The sequence below is a fragment of the Hoplias malabaricus genome, chromosome 1 (assembly GCF_029633855.1).
Source record: "Hoplias malabaricus isolate fHopMal1 chromosome 1, fHopMal1.hap1, whole genome shotgun sequence".
NCBI lineage: Eukaryota > Metazoa > Chordata > Actinopteri > Characiformes > Erythrinidae > Hoplias > Hoplias malabaricus.
The window spans coordinates 26,853,371-26,872,939 of record NC_089800.1 but is presented as its reverse complement, the minus strand read 5'-3'; the positions used below and the strand labels follow the sequence as shown (position 1 = coordinate 26,872,939).

General features: G+C 40.1%; 1 protein-coding gene across 1 annotated transcript in view; it reads right to left on the bottom strand.

The window, feature by feature from the left end:
* Positions 1 to 19,569, bottom strand: part of frem2b (FRAS1 related extracellular matrix 2b) — a 92,334-nt gene that overhangs the window by 13,244 nt on the left and 59,521 nt on the right. Inside the window, exons 8-12 of the mRNA XM_066677534.1 lie at positions 5,394 to 5,543; positions 3,268 to 3,477; positions 2,627 to 2,824; positions 1,918 to 2,082; positions 175 to 357 (exon numbers count right to left, since the gene is read on the bottom strand). Coding sequence (XP_066533631.1) covers positions 175 to 357; positions 1,918 to 2,082; positions 2,627 to 2,824; positions 3,268 to 3,477; positions 5,394 to 5,543 — 906 coding nt within the window. The remainder of the gene's footprint in view (positions 1 to 174; positions 358 to 1,917; positions 2,083 to 2,626; positions 2,825 to 3,267; positions 3,478 to 5,393; positions 5,544 to 19,569) is intronic.

Genomic DNA, 19,569 nt, shown 5'->3' with positions numbered 1-19,569 from the left:
AGCCTTTTCACCCCTAATACAATTGATCTAGTATATATTAGGTATGACACCAATGTACAAATACTTTTGGGGACACTGTGCTAAAAGGAGATAAAGTATACAATCATTAAAGGAGCTCTCATGCTTTATAAAGGTATATATATATATATATATATAAGTTTTAATTGCACTCACCCTCTGACACTGGGTGGTAATCTTCTCCAGAGGACGCTGAGCCATCTTTGGTGTGAACACGAACCACCGACACTTTAGAGGTGTCTCCCACTCGCTGGACAGGGATCTTCACCACAGAGACATGTCCAGACTCAGTGGGCTCACTCACACTGAACTTAGTCGCTCCAAACCTGATAATGGCCTCTGAGGAAGAGATGGACCAGAGAAGAGTGAGATGTCAATCAAATGTAGGGAACCAAACATGTCCATAAGTGCATTCCTTCAGAGCAAATCCTGAACATGTGGCAGCACATCTGTTCAGTGCAGTGAGAAACTGTTGAAACCTTTTAGAATTGATAGATAATGTAGAGTTTGAGTTTACAGTTCTACTAAAGTGGGTTGTGTTGTTGTTGAGCCATGACTTGCCCCAAAAGAACTTAATGAGACTTGAGTGTGTTCTCCTCTGTCTTAGTTAATGACCCAATTTTTCCCCACCATTACCTAACTCCCCCAATCACCCAATGTTACAAAGCTGGGATGAGGATGAGCACAAGCTCCCACTGAGATGTGTGAAACCAGCCAATTCTAACACAACAAGACTGGACGTCTGAACGCTTGGAGGAGAGCATTAACTGACCAGTTCTCTTGTGTTGACTGACAGATGGCTAATATCACAAAGAGTGTTCGGGGATGGGATGTGGGGAAACTGGGTTCTATCCTACACTCACACTCAGAATGCATATCATTGGTTATATTTTACACTCATTTGAGGAAAACAGCTGTGTTTCCAAACATGGCTGTTTCTAATGGTGGACATTTGGTAGGTCTGATATTAAGAAAAGAACAATGCAGCACATTAGCCCATCACTATACAAATATGGTAAACAAACAAATAAAATAAATAAATGACCACAAAACGACAGCAGAATTTGGTCATTATTATTTTTCAAACATTTGGAAATAGAACTAGTTTTACAACAATATATTTCCCTTGTTCCCTATGTTAGGTCTTGTTTTTGATTCTGAACGTCTATTTTTAAATGCTCTAAGCACAGTTTCCGAGTCAAAAAAGTCTCCATGGCTCAGTTCTGTGTTACATGTTCTATGTTCACTGCACTTGACATTTCTACTCCACACTTCCACGTAATCTTTTCCAGCAGGACCTTTAGAGAAGATAAGAATAGACTGAGGGTAAACTCAGCGTAGGGAATCAGAGGTGAGTGGTAAACCACTGTTTACATTCATCCTCCAGCTCGTGTCATAGCCGCCCACCACCAGCTCTTTAATATCCTCAGCAAACGAGAATTTACAGCCAGGAGCTCTTTCAGCCATGTAAGGAAAAAGGAGAGATCTCTTAAACGGGTAGTGAGTCTGTAGGTGAGATACAGTCTTTTCAATCTGGGGCAGGTGTAGAAAAAACATGATAATTAAAACAGTGTTATAGTACTGCTCCTTCATGACAGTTTATACCAGGTAAGTGTGTTAAAATGAGAGAACTGCACTGGTAAATCACAGCACAAAAGGGCTTTTATTCTCATGAAACTGCTGCTAACAGTGGCACTGGAGCTCAACACAACACACTTGGAGGAGAACACTAAGTGCCATATTCTGCTGTTACCTAATCATGGTGAATTACTGTTTACTAATTTTTGATGGATAAATGGATTATTATTTTTAAAAATGTATTAATGTAGTTATTTATTGACACATTTTCATTCTATTACAACAGACCAGAGTGAACATGACAGAAGGTTAAGGTCTTACTATCGGTGTCATCCTTTATCTTAATGATGGTTTCATTCTGAGCTCCAACTGAAGCCCCAAATGGAGACTCACTCCTGGGGCTCCCAAGCACAAGTCTCAATTCCTCCACCTCTTCATGCTCTGTATCATCAACTAGAACCAGAGTACATGGCTTCTCCACCTCCCCTACAACACACACACACACACACACACCAACAATCATTGTCAATTTAAATGATTATGTAGGCATCACACTTACAAAACATGGATCTTCAAAAGATCTTGATTTAAGACAATGGTTCTGTTTAGAGTTCTATATAGAACCACTGGTGTGCTTAAATGGTTAATTGTATGGTGAGATTGGTTTTCATATCGATGGAGTGTGCTTTATATGGTTTTGTATATAACCATTCTGAAAATGTTTCTACGTGGCAACAAAAAGTGTTCTGCTGTTGTTATATAAGAATTTTGTTCTGTGCTGTTGTTATTTTAAGAAAGTGCAGCTTATTCTGTGATAGAACAGTTCTTTCTGTTTTACAACAACGAATATTAGCATCAAGTTAGAAACATTCTTTCAGTGCAATAATGACTAATATGGCCTAAGATTATTGAAAACAAGGATTCCACACTTTAGAATGCCTGTGCAACTGAAACAAAGTGGACCCAATCAATTGTTCATCGGAATTTTCATATCGGATCCCTCAGAGCTAAAGGCAGCAGGGAGGCTGACCTGGTGAGAAAGTGATGACTGACGCATCTGTGTTGGGTCTCTCAGTGAAGTCCATCATGACCTGAGCTGACCCCTGCCGGCTGTAGCAGCGGACACTAGATGTGTAGCTGAGGTCACCACTACGGTAAATGATGGCAGAGATTTTCCCATCGTTCTCGTTTCCTGTGTATATGGCATCACGGAACTGCACCTTCGGCACTGGACAAACAATAGAGACATCAGTACACACTTCAGTAGCTTAAAGCTGGTCAAGGAAAAGACAATTAAAAGACAGACAGATGGACATAGTGAGAAAATACTATACTGTTGCCTTAATTAAGGAATGATTACTGTTCTTTGCTCATCATTCATTCATTCATTCATTCATTCATTTTCTGCAACTGGTTCATCCTAAACACAGTCACAATGGGGACAATGGTGTACAAGACCATCACAGAGCATCACACATTCACACCTGTTTTACACAATCACCCAGTCACTCACATCTGTGAAGCATTTCACACACTCACCCAGTCACTCACACACTCACAATTGTGGAAAATGTAATGCAGTTTATTTGTCATTCATTAGTAAAAAACCTCTTGCATTATAAAATAAATGTATGAAACAAAAGACATAAATGTGATCAGCTGTAAACTTACAGTCGGAGATGGAGTCATTAATGAAGACAATGGTTTTTCCTGGCTCCCCCAAAATGCCATTCATGGGCATACGGAGCACCAGCTCAAACTTCTCTGGACCCTCCAAAATGGGCTGACCCAGGTCGTCCAGGATAGTGACCCGAAACGTCTGCATGTTTACACCCGGAGCAAAGTCCAGGTTCTTACTGATCCCCACATAGTCCTCTCCAGCTGTGGACAACATCACCATAATGAGTCTCCAGTTATAGGGTTTTAACCACAAAACATAAATACGAACATCATATGTCCATAACAACAAAGAAAATCAACAAAGGAAACCACACATTTATTGATAAATATTTTATTACAGCACTTCAAAGCTTTGAGAAAAATGAATAATGATAAAAAATGAAATTGGAAATGCAATGTAACCCTCTTACTCACTCACATATATATTTATATTCTTACAATATGCCTTAGTAACTTGCATTAATAATCTTGTGTATTTGAATCTTATTAAGAATTCTAAACCAGCCACTACTATAGTTGTATTTAATTTTAATATTGATTATTGCTTATTTTTTTACTGAGGTTTTGATGTTTTCACGGATAGATATTTGTTCTCTATGAATTTGATCAATGCTTTACAGTAATTACTTAATGTACAACAATGTCTAATAATCAACTGTGTTCATAAATGTAGTTAATATATATTTTTTGTTATATTACAGCTTTTTAATATCAATATTTCATAGCTGTACAATTTACGTGACACGTTTATGTACAAATCAATACCATTTTATTGAAAACCACCATCAGTCATGCTTGTCCCACCCAGTGATTAATAGCAGAATGGAATAATTAATGTCAAAAAAGACAAAAGAAAATCTTGATTAATCTCAGCAGGTGGAGACCAGGCCTTTCTTCTCCTCCCCTCCACCTGAAACCACAGCTTTGAAGCAAAGTCTGAGTTATTCATTTGCTTGGCTTTTGAGGCCTGTGCTGTTGATAGCGCTCTGTTTACTCCCCCACAACTCTCCAATGCTCCACTCAATGTGCAGAGTTTAGGCTGTGGAGCTTTAGATTAGATACTACAGCAACAATATCTGCCCTTATCAGGGACAGGTGGGCTGAGGAGAGCTCTGGAGAAGAGAGAACATTCACAAAGGAGGAAAAGAAGGTGGAGTCAAGAGGTTCTGAACTCAAAAAGAAGGTGTTTAGGAATCTGATCATCCCACATTTCTTATGAAATTAAGACTACGACCAGAGTTTGTTGCTCACTGCTGCCATGACATTTATCATCCTTTTAAGGAGGCTTTACACTATTCATTAAATATATTTCTAAGGATTTACAAATATGACTGTTAATTCAGGCTGTGTGTGTGTTCATTTACAGTACAAGTGATGGTTCCCCTATTCTATAAGGGTCATGTTCTGGTGTTCCATTAGTGAAATAAACTGTGGATTTTGTAAAATTACTGGTATGTCCAGCTCTCCATTTCTTATTCACTGAAGTCAACAAAGGCTAATGATATTTTTGGGCTGCTGTCAGGGACTCGCGGAGGGCGGACTGACGGAGGCGGACGCATACGCTAAAACACAGATAAACTTTATTTGCAAAAAGCAATAATGAAACAGAGACTGGGACTAGGACAAAAACCAAAACGAGGGAAAGTAGAAACAGACAGACGTGAGACTCAATGACGACGGAGAAACAAAACAATGACAGGAAACGAAGCGAGGCACGGACGAGACAAAATGAGGAACTGACAAACTGATGGGAGCGATACGGCTTAGAAATGAAACAACTGGATACGAGACACAACCAATGTGAAATGTCCGACGAGGAAGTGAGAGAAGGGGACTTAAATACACACACAAATGAGACACACCTGAAACAGATAATGAGAGGGCAGGGTAACAAATGAGACACAAACGAGGAGGCGGAACAAAGGCGGGACTAGGGCAACAACAAACAGAACCATGTGCTGAGAGAGCACATGGCGGGGAAGACAGACATGACAGGACGAGGGCGTGACAGCTGCATTAGATCAGGTTATTTACTTATCAAATGAAATCTAAGTAGATTAGCACGTAGAAATAGCCTTCTTTTTTTTGCCACTGTTTCAAAAATGAGGCCTATATACCTTCTGCAGAAACGGGGTCAGTTTTCCTGGAGCGCACAGTGACTGTTCCCATCTTAGAGAGGTCAGATCCTGTCCTCCACACCCTGACCTCCACATAACCGTCACTCTCATCCACATGGTACTGTACATCCCCGAAATAGAACACTGGAGCTGTGGAAACAAAAAGAAAGGCGGAGTAGTGATATTATGGGCCATTAGTGTCTGGCTCATCAACAACTCTAGCAACAGCAATATAATGGAGCATGCTGGGTGGTCCTGATTACATTAGGATGAACACAGTATAAAGTTGTTGTCCTTTGCGAGTAAATAGTTTGTGCTCATATCTCACTCAAACAAGGAGAGAAAATAAATCTAAATATAAGTTATGTTTAAATGTAATTATTACATATTTTTGTGGCTAACATTATTTTAATAATTATGTAAGGTAAAGTATAGTTAAAAATGAAAACAAATCCACAGGCCATGCAGTTTCCCAGACCTAGTTTAAAATTAAGTTTAGATAAAGGGAACCGTCAACGCTGAATTACTACTTGTTTTTATATTAGTCCCAGACTAACCTTAATCCACTTCCATTCCAGATGTTGAAAGGTTTAAATCACCCAAGGCAAATACAAGATGACAAAGAAATGACTATGTTTAAAAGAATCTCTCTGCACAACAAAGCAAAATGTGAAGGCATTGGGAATGTAGGACAAACCTTGAGGGGTATAATCGACATACCTTTCCTGCTATTACAAGTTAATACAAGTGTATAGTGATTTATTACAGCAGTAATTGTAAACAGAGCTAAATAAATGTAATAACAAGATCTGTCTTGCCAACTTAGTGCTGATGTGATGACATATTCTGACTTATAACAGATCCTTTGTGTTCCTTGGAGGCTCACTTTAATTGTATACAACAACTACAACTACTATATACATTATATAATTATTCTCTTTTAAGTTCCGATGCAGCAGTTATAATGACATCTAGTGGCCTGGATGCCTCAGGGATTCTGTACAGTCTCTCAGGATGTGGGGAATATTGTCCTCTAAAGAATTCAACAAAACCTGTCAAATGACAGCAGTGGCTATGGCATATGGATTTTGGTACAGCTCCACCAATAAAAACAATCTGAACAATGACACACCGGTGTTCCCTGTAGAGGACGTGTTACTGTTTTTCACATCAGAAAACCTGACACTGGCCCATATTATTGGACATAACTCTCTTATATAGTGTAAAAGCCTCAGGGTGGGATTTTGTTGGCCACATTGTGAGATCACCGGCGTAGACTTCGACAAGCTCAAGGCAAAGATCAGGTATGACAGAAGGTCCGGGAGCTGAGATCGATGTGCTAGTCTGGACCTGTCTGCTCACAATTACCATGGCCCAACGCTCCTCTCAACCCAACACACTTCGCCTTCACAGCCCACACTCTGATGGCTGCAAAAAGACAGCTTTAACACTTGGCTTCCAAATGTGTTTTCTTGAGAGATGCGCTGTCATGCTCTAACTCTGAGGGACGCAGTGTTGATGGACTGCGTCCTCGCACATCTCCACTGCAGGAAGCGCAACTAAACCCAGGGAAAATAAACCATGCCGGAGGTCTGCTCGTCCTCCCACAAACAGCAGAGGAGTGGGGTTTACTTCACTGAGATAACACCAACCCTATTTTCCTATAATGAGGGAATGCAGTAATGAATCCAAAGGGTTCCCAAGGAAACATCCATTTTCACTTTGAAATGATTAAACAAACAACCCCAAGGTAAATAAATAAATACATGAATGCATGAATGAATGAATAAGTAAAATAAAATTAAATAAAATATAATATAATAAAAATGACCCTATCTTCTGACTCACCAAAGCAACTTTGGTAACCATTTCTATGAACCAAGTTTTAAAGACTTTAAAAGCACATTGCTAACATGTAATAAACATGGCCAATTTAATTTTTTTTATGTGCTTTACCCAGCCACCCCTTCTTTACAAACGGCATGCTCAGAACTGTTATGTTAGCTAACAAACTCCCGTATTGTCTAACATGATGCTGAGTGATTGGGCCGAGGCAGAGTCATCCTACCCACCCAGGAAGCGCAAGTCCAGGGCTTTCTTGGACTCCTGGCCTTGAATGCTGAAACATCACCTGGGTTTGAACAGTGTGATGTCCTGATGACAGAGCTAAAGCTTAGACTGCTGACCACTCAGATTCACATGTTTACTCTCGTGTCAGGTGGCACCTGAAGACTGGAAGATCTGGTTTCTGAAGCGTGCTGCATACTAATCTAGTCTAGGCCAATTTTAAACAACAAAGTCCTCACAACAGCAAAAAAAAAAAAAGTCTCTACAAATTACCTTGAGGTGCGAATTAGTTTACATTTTTGCAAGGTGTGAGAAAGCGAACACCCGAGGCGAATACATCCTTCAGCAAAGCCTTGGGCCTTGTGGCTAATGCTGCAAACTGCTACAAAATTGTCCTTGCGGTGGCAATTATGTTACAAAGTGCACGCTGCGGAAAAGGGAGCTTTTCTCGTCCGTTTTTTTTTTTTTTTGGCCTAATTCGAGGTGATAGACTTGCGCGAGGCTTCTGGGCACAGCCTGAGTCTTTCCCTGCAGACAAATCAAGCTCTGAATCTTGTGGGAGAGCTCAGGTTTGGGGGCTGATAGCTACTGATTGCCTTTGGCAGTGGAAAGGCTTGATGTGTGAGTATGTGTGGGTCCTACAGTTCTGTAATCAGATAAGGTTAATTCATACAGGAGACAAACAGAAAAGTTTCACAGGGATACGGCACATTAACTCAGAAGCAAAGCACCGGATCCTTGGGTTTGCCCATGCCCAGATTTCAACCCTTCACTGCCCAGGTAGAGTTACCGGAGTGGCAGGCAACAAAGAGTTCAACTTTATATGACCTGACTCACATTCAGATTATGGCTAAGGTTACAATTCTCTATATTTATTCAAGTAGATGATACGTAATGACCAGTGCTGTTACTTTACGGTCAGATTTAGGCCAAGGTCTTTTTTTCTACTTATCATCTGCTCTAGCTAACATATTAATATTTAAACATAATCATCAACTAGGGTTTTAATGGTTTAGTTGATTGGAGTTTTGCTGTTTTTCACACTGATCTCTCACTTTCAGTTACACTTGCTTGCTTCATCTCCCATCTCCCATCGCTTGATTTTACAAAATTGTGAGGATAAAGGCAGGGAATGAGAAGCCAGTCAAACTTGGAGAACACTAACAGCACTAATACAGTGGACGGGGGTGCTATAATGTGAGATACTGGTATAGTTGTACTGCAGTGGAAGGTCATTACACCAGTGCCAATATGGATAGAGTCAGGAAAGAGTCATGGTTTATCCACTGTTTACAACAAGTTCAGAACGCGCCTCAAGTCACACCGACCACAGCCCCGGAAAACAAACAGGTGGGACTTTTATTTAATTTCAAAACCCCTTTTCTCTTTTTTAAATCAGAAAGCAGATAATGGGTCTGCTGCACCTTAACTCTTTAGATTCTGTAAAGCTTTAATTTGAAATGCTCTCAGACATCATCACATGTCTTACTCTGCTTAAGCATCCCGCATCCCCCACCCCAACCCCACCAACTTGAAAGAGCTGGTGTCAGGATACATGTGTACATGGTGGAGTAATATTTGAAGACCTTTGGTCAGAATGCATTATTGTGCAATATTGAACGCCTCTCAATAAAAAGAAAAGAAAAAAAAGGTCAGGACTAACTGTGTAATAATTGGTCCTAATTCATAGTTTTCTTTATGTTCACTAAGTGAACTCCCGTACACTGCCTGTTTTGTTAAATTCATGCAAACTTTCTATTTTGTACCAGAAGAAAGCTTACAGAAACAGTGCTGTAAACTGCTGTGGTAGAACACAGAGTGGAGCATAGATTTAGACTTGTGGATTATTGGTATAGGTTTAGGGTAAAGAGTTATGTTTCATTGTTAAGGTTAGTGTTAAGATCAGATTTGTTGTTACGGTTAGATTTATGATTAATATTAAAGTTAATGTGTTAGATTATGGTTAAGTGTAGAGTTGAACCCTGTCCAGGATGATGTTTCATGCTGGGCAGGCATCAGAAATTCATTACAGTACAGTACGTGTTGTACAAATCTTGGGAAAGATCTTTTCATCAAATATGGATGAACTCACCTTGAGACCATATTACCCAGAGAGCGAGTCCATTAATTTTTATCTCTTGGGTTCGCAGCCATGAATATCAGGTAGGTTTTGCTTTTCTTATGAGTGTAGAAAATTAAAATCCTTTCCATTACAGTCTCTCCATAGAACCACCACACATTTCTCATGAAATTGCGGAGTATTTCTGAAGTTGGAGCACAAGCAATGCTGGACTCACTGTCAGATTCCAGTCATTGGACAATTATCATAACTTAACACATCTTTGATTTTAATGATCTGAAACAATGAAGGATTGTATTCATTATTAGAATTATACGTAATATCACCTGTAATTCTCAAATGTGAAAAAAAATTAGATTTACAAAAAACAAACCCAATGTACACACACACATACACTTGCATATGTGATTTGTGGGGACATAACATAGACTTCCATTTATCTTAACAACTAATCCCTAACCATAACCCAAACTTAAAACATGTTTTCACTTGCTAGCAGCCCCAACAAGGAAGACAAGTCACCACAAATATGTACAAATGTAAAAATATTTTGTCTCCACAATGTGATATATAATTGGTACACACACAGACACACAGAAATATGTTTTATGGCAGTAAATATACATTTACTGGGAGAAATGGTCAGCCACCTCAGTGCCTAGGGGAGGGCTTGGTGCCTGGCCCAAGGGATTTTTAGCTGTGGATGTTGTGGTAACAGAAAGTGCTGTTCCTTCACTCTGCCCGTCCCCAATTTTTCCTCCCAACATCATACTTTATTATATAAACTGTTGTATTAGCAGCTAAGAGGACTACCTATTATGGTTATAGTCCAAACCACAGAGATCTGCTTCACTTAAACATTAGAATTCCCCTCAGTCCCAGGAGTGGGGCATTTTACATAACAGCCTTTGTATTAATTCTACTGAGGGGTCTGCACACTTTACACTTTGAAGTGCTGCACTGTCCATCAGTACCCTTTGAAATGTTATTCTGATTGCAATATTGAGATGCATCTCCAGACAACAAAAGAGGCCTTGTCGAGGCTGAGGGAGCCCACAAGCACATCAGGAATTCTTTAAGAGTCTGTAAAACCCTTATACCACCCTTGGCTCTTCTTTTGGCATGCATGCTGCATTTTGCATTAATGCTGCACAACTTGTTTTCAGTTGGGAAGCAGGTCGCGCTCTCATGCTCTTAAAAGCTACACTTGCCTACAGTTCATCAGTTCCTATGAGATCGGAGCCAGCCCTGCCTTGGCCCTCCCCCTCCCTACTTCACCACTTTGGAATGAATTCACCTGATGAAAAAAGTGGGAAAATAAGAGAGATAGAAAAGATAGGCACAGGCCAGGGAGATGTCAGCATCTTCATTCATTTCAAAGACGAGCACAAGGTAGTGTGGTGGTGTTGGGGGGGGGGGGGGGGGGGGGGTGTTGGTTATGGTTGCCAGTACGTCTCAGCGGAGTGTTAGGTGTTGTTCACACATTCACACACTCTAACAGCACAAACTTTTCACAGCAATCCCACAGAGCAAAGCTTATCTGTCAAGTAGAAGCCTTCGATGAATCAGAATTGATTTAATCCCATTTTAGACACAACATGCAGAACACGGACATATCTGCATAAACATCAAAACTCCACCTCGTTAAAAAAACAGTCCCAAAAAGTACCCGCCAACAGCAGGACTGCTCCTCCACTGATCTACAATGCTGTTTCACGTGCAGGAGAGGGATTTGTGCCACATTATAGTTTCATTATGGCTTAAATTAATTATATACTGTCTTCTTTCAAGAGTCGTTATGGAGCTGCACTCTTACAAACAACATGAAATATCAATAAGCTTGATTTAAATATTTTCTTGATATAAGTTTGATTTAAATATTTTCTTCCACTTTTTTCATATTTAAATCTCTGTTCATAACTTTTCTCAGAATACTCTCTCAATGCAAATTTTCACCTGATGCGCATTGCCCCTGCAATTCCTTATCAACACAGTATATCAGAATACTTTGGATATAAGCTTTCTGTAGGAAAACACAACTTTTTCTTACTTTCATTTTTATCTGTATGTATTCTAAGGTTATTTGGGGCCAATTTCCCAGACTCAGACTGTACCCAAAGATTTTCAGCGGTAGGCTTAATCTTGAAAACTAATCTAGAGTGTTTCTACTTTGTGAGTAGTTAAAACAATTGCATGAACTAGTTTGCAAAGTACTGTAAATCCAGGTTTGGAAGCAGCCTCATCTGTACCTCATGAAATTGCTCAACTACAAAGCAACATAATACGCAGTGGATCTGATATATGAAGCTTACTCTGAGTCTATAATCACACCCAGTATAACAGGAAGAATAATGACATCAAGCCAGTGATGTACTACAGCAATAAGGCTGTACTTCTAGCTCCCCAGAGGTTACTGAAGTAAAGGTTCAGCCTGTGCACATCTGCTGCTTTTCCTTCAGGTTCAGCTGCAAGGTCTTGATGGAGAAAGTGCTAATAACAGGCTGCCGACTCCTCCAGCTGCTCCAGCTCCTTCCCGCCTCTCCGGATGTGATCCATCGCTCCGGACGGCTCCATAATCACAGCATATTATCCGCAGAGCACTCGCCGGTGATTGACATCAGGCGGTTATTAGCGCGTCTGATCCTCACATACAAGCGTCCTCATGTTTTACAGCTTACCCAATCTCCACACTGCTGTAGTCCTGGATCCTGGCAGAGCAGGGCTCATATGGTAATTACCACAGCATGAGGGGACATGTCTTTACTTCCGCAGTCCTCCTGGATACACAGGTTTACTGTAAATACAGAGGTAAAAGAGTTCGGGGAACCCTGACCACATTTGTAAACATGTCATGATGATTGAACCAATAGAAATGCTCCAAAACTACTTGGAATAAAATCATTTTACATTGATTTATGTTGAAATTTAAGGAGATATTGTTTACTTATTTATTTGTTACATTTTCCCGCCAGTCCTATCAAATATCCAGGAGCAGTGTGGAATGGAGCAGATGCTGTGGATGGAGGGCAGATAATTGTTCTTAAGGCAGGTGAGCAGGAGCCTATGGCAGCCAATCTTCCATCAGCGTCTTGTCGGATAGAGGGCAGTCATTAACTAGAGAGTGCCTTTCTTAGTAGAGCACTTATTTTCACTTAGAATTTCAACAAAACAGATCATCTGACTAGATGTGCCCTAACCTATGCACAGGAGTGTGTGGGAAGCTAACCCCAGCTGTGTCTGTGTGTGTGCTGAACATGTTGAGTGATGCTTGTTGAACGTCTGGTTCTATTCTGAGGTCTGCTTGTAACAATAAATGTATTGGCAGTTCCTTCTAAGTGACTTAACTTGTCTTAGTAGGAAGGCTGTGTTGAACAATAGTGTAGGACCTGGTACAGTTACTAAAAAAGCCCTCCACACACTGACTGACAGACAGCAAGGCCTTATTGACAGGAGCAGATGCTGGAAAACACCCTCCTCTTCACTTCACTCACTTTTACGACAGTGAAATGTGGACCAGGCAGAAATAAAGCTGTTTTACACTCCCATCAAATCTGGATATGTATACGCCAAGCACCGTGTAACTTTATTTATAGTTCTATCCAGATGCCAGCTTGTAGCCTTTTATATTTTACTCGGTGCATTACAAGGGTAACAGACACCAGGGGATTGATCAAGTGTAGCTGCCTTTCTTTGCTCCCATAAGTTCTGCTTGATTATCCACTGAATGCAAGTAATCAGCCTTAGACTTTGTGTTAGCTGAAGGTTTCACTGATACTCCAAGGAAATGTGTGGGAGAGGTATAATCATTATTTATATTTCATACATTTTGGAGGAGCCATATCTGGTGTATGAATGATTTTTGCATAAATTATAAGTAATGGCACCTATACTATATAACACCTAGAGAAATGCAGCATTAGACATCTTGCCCAAGGACTGTTATTAGTATGGAGCAGTGTGGCTGCCATGATTAGGAATCAAACCCCAGTTAACACAACTACAACACAATACACCATTCTATACAACAATCAAACACAACACCATATAACAACACAACATACCTCACAACACTATTCTACACAAAAAAAAAACACCACATCAAACAATATAACACAACTACAAAACACACCTCACCACACTACATAACAGCACACCACAACACCACACCACACCATTCTATACAACAATCAAACACCCCACCGTATAACAACACAACATACCTCACAACACCATTCTACACAACAAACCAACATTACACCACACCATATAACAACACAACATACCTCACAACACCATTCTACACAAAAAAAACTAACACCACATCAAACAATATAACACAACTACACAACACACCTCACCACACTACATAACAACACACCACAACACCACACTACATCACACCACACCATTCTACACAACAAACCAACACACTACACCACACCATATAACAACAAAACACACCTCACCACACTCTATACAACGTCACGACACATCTCACCATTTTACACACAAACCGTCACCACACAACACCATACCACATAACAACACAACTCAGCATGCTACACAACAACACACCACAACACTCTACACAAAGTACCAACACCATACCACTCCATATAACAAAACACAACACCTCACCAAACTACATAACAACACAACACCACAACATACTCAGAACTCCTATACACTCACATCACCACTATACAAAACAACCAATCACCACACCATATAACAACACAACACACCTCACAAAACTACATAACAACACAACACTACAACAAACTACATTACAACAAAACACACCTCACCTCTCTACATAAGAACACCACATCCACACATTTTTACACAACAAACCAACAGCACACAACACCATACCACATAACAACACAACTCCACAGCACACCATACAACACAACCATACACCACAACACAACACCATATAACCACACAACACAACACCAAAATACATAACAACACAACAACCACAGGATACAACACAACACCAAAACACACCACTCTACACAACAATACAAAACCAATTCACACTACACCACAGGATACAACACAACACCAAAACATCCCACTCTACACAACAATACAAAACCAATTCACACTACACCACAGGATACAACATCACACCAAAACACATCACAGTACACAACAACACAAAATCATATTACACTACACCACAGGATACAACACCACACCAAAACACATCACACTACACAACAACACAAAATCATCTCACACTACACCACAGGATACAACACCACACTACGCAACAGAACAACACCACACTACACAACACAACACACTTTACCACATTACATAACAACGCTACACAACACTATACCACACTACACACCACCACACACCTGAAAATAAAGGAATGAATGACTAACACCTGGTAAACTAACAAGGATAGTCCTTGATTAGACTACTTATAGTGCATTAGCATATATGCCTACATTAATCTTTTCAGAAGTACAACCTGGCTGTAGATTGCCCTGAAAGCCTTAGAGTTTAATGAAGACAGTACCTGCCGTAACAGCACTGCTGAGGTCTAAACCCCACTGGAAAGAGAACCAGATTTTTGATGGTGGCTGGAAAATAGAAAACTGATGTCAGTGCCTACTTGACGTTATAAGGAAAATAACTCTGCTGACAAGTCACTGCGTTACTCAGAGCCTCAGCCACGTACTTTCAGCAGTGTACATTGTCACCATAAGCACTGGACGCCTCGGCTGATGAGAGCTGCTCCTGGGAAGTGGCGTCCCAATAAGCTGACGTGCGTCTGGATGCTTAAAAACAGTCGATCGGGTTTCAGGTGCATGCCTGGTCGGCGGAGCTGAAGGAGAGTTGCTGTCAGACAGTAGCTCCGGGCCATGTTTCTCTCCATCTCTCTGTCTCTCTATCTCTCTCATACACACAATTTTTCTGTCTCTCTCTCACTCTTGTTTTTCTCCCTAGCACCACAAGTTTTCACACCAGCCAGGAGTCGAGATTGGAAAAACAAGATAACAATAAGAAACGCACACAAAGAGTGCTTTCTACAAAAGCCTTGCTGTTCCACGCCCTGTGTATTCATTCCAGACAAAGTCATGCGTATGAGACAGGATCAGGACGTGGCTGATACGCCTAAGAGGCTTCCGACTGTCATTTAGTACCTCCAGCACGGCTTCAAGGATGGCACTCTCCCTGATAAGAGCCTAAAACCTTTTGCTAATTCTGTCGTTTATCTGGAAGAAGGGAAGTTTGGGGACTCTTCAAACTCAAACTCAGACTCAAACCCATGAGCCATGTTCACGATGATCATATAAGGCAACACAAACATGGTTCATCTCAAAGCTATAATAAATTGTCATCAAAAGTCAATCAATGCAGTTATAGGTTGCTATAGCACAGTGCACAATACCTGGGATGGTTGCAAGGTGGCGCTACAGGGAGTGTCACTGACACACAGCTCCAGGGCTCTGTGTCCAAACCCCACCAAGGATTGCTGTTTGTGAGAAGCATGATGTGTACTCCCTGTGTCTGTGTGGGTTTCCTACTGGGGCTCTAGATTCCTCCAACAAACCAAAAACACATCTTGGTATGTGTGAGTGACTGGGTGAGTGTGTGATGCCCTGCAATGGAGGATTTAACAGGATGTTTTTGGGAATGCAGTGCTTGATCATGAAATTGATCTGTAATCAAAATAAGGCAAAACCAGCCAGGTCTCAACATAAATTAATACATATTTGGCTATAGACCATTGCCAGGGTTTGTACAATGTGTACTAACCATAGCTCACCCTTCATTGTTTTACAAATAAATTTTTGACACCTACAGCACATGTGAAATCACCCTTACCCTAACACTAAACGCGAACTTAAGCCTAATTAATCAAAATGTACCAATGTCATGAATATCTGGGGTGTGGCTTTTAGCAGTGGGTGTACTCATATTTAAGATGTTATTGCTGGTAAATACTGTAAAACAACTTTCAATAAGCCTGGTCCCTTACTTGTTTTCTCCATAAACTTAACAAACTGTAATACTCATACATTTTGATAAGATATGGTTAGATATAGTGTAAACAAAATGTTTAAGCTATTAAAACAATGCTAAATGACCACCTGGGTGGTTTCCACAAAGGTTTGCCTTCATTATCTGTACTATAGGAAGATAACTGTACCCTATTCCACTACAGTTTTATATTTTTAAATATAGCACTGATTCCATCCACCCAGTCTCCACACTGCCACACTGCTATTTTAAAACTGAAATGAAAAGTGAATTTATTGCATTTCAGAATCTCAGGGCCACTGCTGTTCCATTGGTTATTCCTAGGGAAAAAAACAAAAAGCGCAGTACCCTTATTTCTATTCTAAACCAGCCAATTACAAACCCAGGCTGGAGAGTCCATGGTCAAAAGCATTAGACAAAATGTTCAACAACAATTCCAAAAGCGATAATCCTCACTAATAGTCGTCCATCTAAAAAGGCTGACCCTCAAAGCCACTGGATCTGTGAACTGACCCAATGCCTTCTGTCAGGGTTTCGTTTTCTTACAATTCTGACATTCCACAGAGGCTTGAGCAGAGTTTTCTAAAGCCCACCCTCATAAAGACCCTTAGACAGAACCCCAGCCAGTGCAACAGCTGCATCAGCGCAACAAATCCCCCAGATTGACCAAGCAGTCTGGACTCCTTCAGACACACACTGGTTTAGGTTACAGCAGCAGAACCAGAACAGTTGACGACACACTTGCAACATCCCCAGCACAGCCATGTGATTATTATTTTATTGGAAAAACACACCTCACTGACAAGGAAAGTTCTTCTAAGAAAACTTCTGTTTTTACACCAATAACACTTTAATTTCCATCTTTATTTGACTATCAGATTATACCAGAAAAGCTGGCAGGGTTTAAACCTGTATTTTGTCTCCCTTCGTCAGGATAAAAGAGAAAAAAAATATTCCTGGTTCATTCATGAGCACATGATGTTTATGATTTTGAAATCACGAATGCTTAAAATTTCTTTTAAATGTTCAGGAACTTTTAATTAATTCTCATTGCAGTGGGCTATAAATGCAAGGTGACCTACTTATTATAAAATATATGGACATTAGCGCAAATCATTTTTTTTTTGCTAACCTCAATATCACCCATTGTTTTACTTCTGTGTTAGTTCATATAAGAATGAATGTGACCAATATTGTATGATTTGTTTGACAACAGTGGTTTTATGTGATTTATGTTATATTTATTTAGGATATTTAAACATTTTTTATGCTCTAAATTCTATGTCTGAATATTATAAGCAAGTTTTTTTTTAATTACACTGCTTTTTAAAGAGGCGTAACTTCATTATTTTACCTTTATGATATTTTAATATCAGTGCCAAAAAAAAACCTTAAAAAGACAGTAAAATAATGAATCGCAATTATTCCTGGGACAATATATCAACCACAAAAAATTGCTATTATGAGCTGTAGCAGAGTTGTGAACCTATTTGAAAGGAAATGTGTGTTTATATTAACCAATATGTACAAACCTTACTGAAGCTTGAGAACAATTATGAGAATTCTTCAAAGCTCTTTGCAAACAAGATTGTGAATGTTTATTATTCTTTCTTTCAGGGATGAATCTGAACTGGTATATTACAGATACTGACGTTGAGTTATGTTTCAGACCGTGTGCTTTCACAGATGAATAAAGCCTTAGAACCTCACAGAAAATGCTGGATAAAACTTCACAAGTTCAGTGATGGTAAGACCTTGTTTCTTTCTCACCCAAAGAGATGTAGTGTTAGAGAGAAAACTGGATTTGCGGTATATATTGATGCATTTCCAATGTTTATTAATGGATTTCAGTGCCTGCCCAATGCCTTGCACTCTACACGGTTTTCATTTCTTTTCTAAGTACAGCGAAAAAGACAGGAATCAATAACTGTGGTAAACAGTGGTGTGATGGAGATGCAGTAAACAGAGATTAGGTTTATAAATGCTGGAGTAGGCCTTTAACCTAGCACTTCTGTGTTTATTTGCTCTGGGGGAAATAAGATGAAGATGTAGTCACCCCAATTATCTCTCTCCAAAGAGGAAAGATGAGGTTTCAGCACTTTTTTGCAAGGTCTTTTCACCTGCTTTGGATGTGGTCTGCACTGGATAGGGCATGTCTCTAGAGAAAGTCACGTTAGACAGGAGCTGGGGGTGGGGGTTGCGGGGGGTGCAATGGAGGCCCAGAGGTGTTGGTGAACAAAAGAGGCACCATGTGGGAGATATGATAGAGAACAGCCCCCGTAACTATGCCTGGAGATGGACGATAAGGAAGCCCTTAAAGGCAGACACACACATACACACACACACTATTCTCCTCCTTGGTTAAATGACTATTTCCTGGTGCTTTGATCCCATTTTAACTGCAATCTCACCTTAACTTGAGCATCAACCTTCATTTCTATGTTCACTCACTGCTGTTTGGTGCAGCCAAAGAAGCCATAGAAACCACAGAAGAACCACGTTTGGTTCCACAGAGAAACATTTAACAATCAGTTCTTTGGAGTTTACAGAACCTACACCAGATGGTAAGTTCTGTACTCTATGCCAAGAGAAAAAATATCAGGACTGTAGCACATTCCCATTATAGCGCCTATGAAATGCTTTGAAATTACACTCACAAAACATTAAAATGCTTTTCTAATCCTTAGGTAAAAGTTGATTTAAGTATATTTTAATCACTGGAGTTTTAAACCCTTCAGTGTCACTGCTGGACTGAGAATAGTCCACCAACCAAAAGTATCCTGTCACCAATGTCCACTGATGAAAGGACTACAGGACGACCAACAGAAACTGTTCAGTGACATACGAGCTACTATCTCTGACTTTACATCTAGAAGGTGGACCAACGAAGGAGGAGTGTCTCACAGAGTGGACAGTGTGTTGGGGCTGTGTTTAGTGCAACACACACAAGACCATCATTGAATTGCCCTGTGTACCGAACTGTTATTAAGAATAAAAAAAGAGGATTGTGCCTAGTGTTAA